Raw genomic sequence first — 937 nt, forward strand, 5'->3', positions numbered from 1 at the left:
AAGAAATTTCACAAAAATGTCTTTAATACAGCAGGTACTTTTAAAAACCCTTAATAATGAGAAAATAAGAATAAATATCCAAACGGACACATCTGCGTACGTGTTTCCTGTTTAAACTCTTTGTTTTTACTTAATTTGCATAGAATAATTAATGTGAGTTTTCATTAAAAATGTTTTGTTGCAGACATAATGTCTCATTTCTGTTGTTTGTATCACCATTCCTACTTTCAGGTGCAGCAGGAGAGGTTTGGTTTCTTCCTGGGAGCATCCAGACTGGGCAGGGACTGATGGTCAGCCTTTTTATTTAAAGAAGCGTACTGTTTGACTTGCCTGTGGAGTAAAGAAGAAAGATCACATCTTTTTAACCCTCCTGTTGTCCTTTGGGTCAAAATGACCCGTCTTCACTAAACCTTCAATATAAGCAGCATAATTGAATTTTAAACACCAAATCTTATTTTGCTTGAAGAAACAACTTATTGTTCCCTCTTCACTTGGCAGAAAGACTGCATTTATTCAAGACAACACTCGTTGCTATGACATTGTCCATTGTATTATTGTTTACTGTATAGGAGGTAAGTAATAGTTGTATAGTATATCTATAGTTTAAGAAAGAAATGTGCAAAAAGGAGTTTTGAATTCTAAGATTAGCAGCCCTAAGTAGGCATGCAGGTCAGTCTTATCCATCCTTTTCCAGCTGTCGCATATTTGCGAAAACCCTCCAGATTTGTCATCTCCAGGTTTATTGTTTCTATTGCTGGTGTGATGAACAGGTAGAGTGTTGAGACAATGTCTCCAAAAGTTTGGAGAGGCCATGGAGGAGGACTACCGGTCGGCCTTGAAAAAATTCTGGCAAACCATGCGGCGCCTCAGGAAGGGGACGCAGTTTCCCACCACTGCTGTTAACATCAGGGGGGGGGGGGCGGCGGTTGACCTCGAC

The 937-nt window shown here is 39.6% G+C and overlaps 1 protein-coding gene across 1 annotated transcript in view; it reads right to left on the minus strand.

The window, feature by feature from the left end:
* Positions 1-88: 88 nt before the first annotated feature.
* Positions 89-937, minus strand: part of rasef (RAS and EF-hand domain containing) — a 38,741-nt gene continuing 37,892 nt past the window's right edge. The window contains exon 21 of the mRNA XM_008337673.3: positions 89-330. Within this exon, the coding sequence (XP_008335895.1) occupies positions 228-330 (103 nt within the window). The 3' untranslated portion in view covers positions 89-227. The remainder of the gene's footprint in view (positions 331-937) is intronic.

This window comes from Cynoglossus semilaevis, unplaced genomic scaffold (assembly GCF_000523025.1).
Source record: "Cynoglossus semilaevis isolate Cse_v1.0 unplaced genomic scaffold, Cse_v1.0 scaffold1854, whole genome shotgun sequence".
NCBI lineage: Eukaryota > Metazoa > Chordata > Actinopteri > Pleuronectiformes > Cynoglossidae > Cynoglossus > Cynoglossus semilaevis.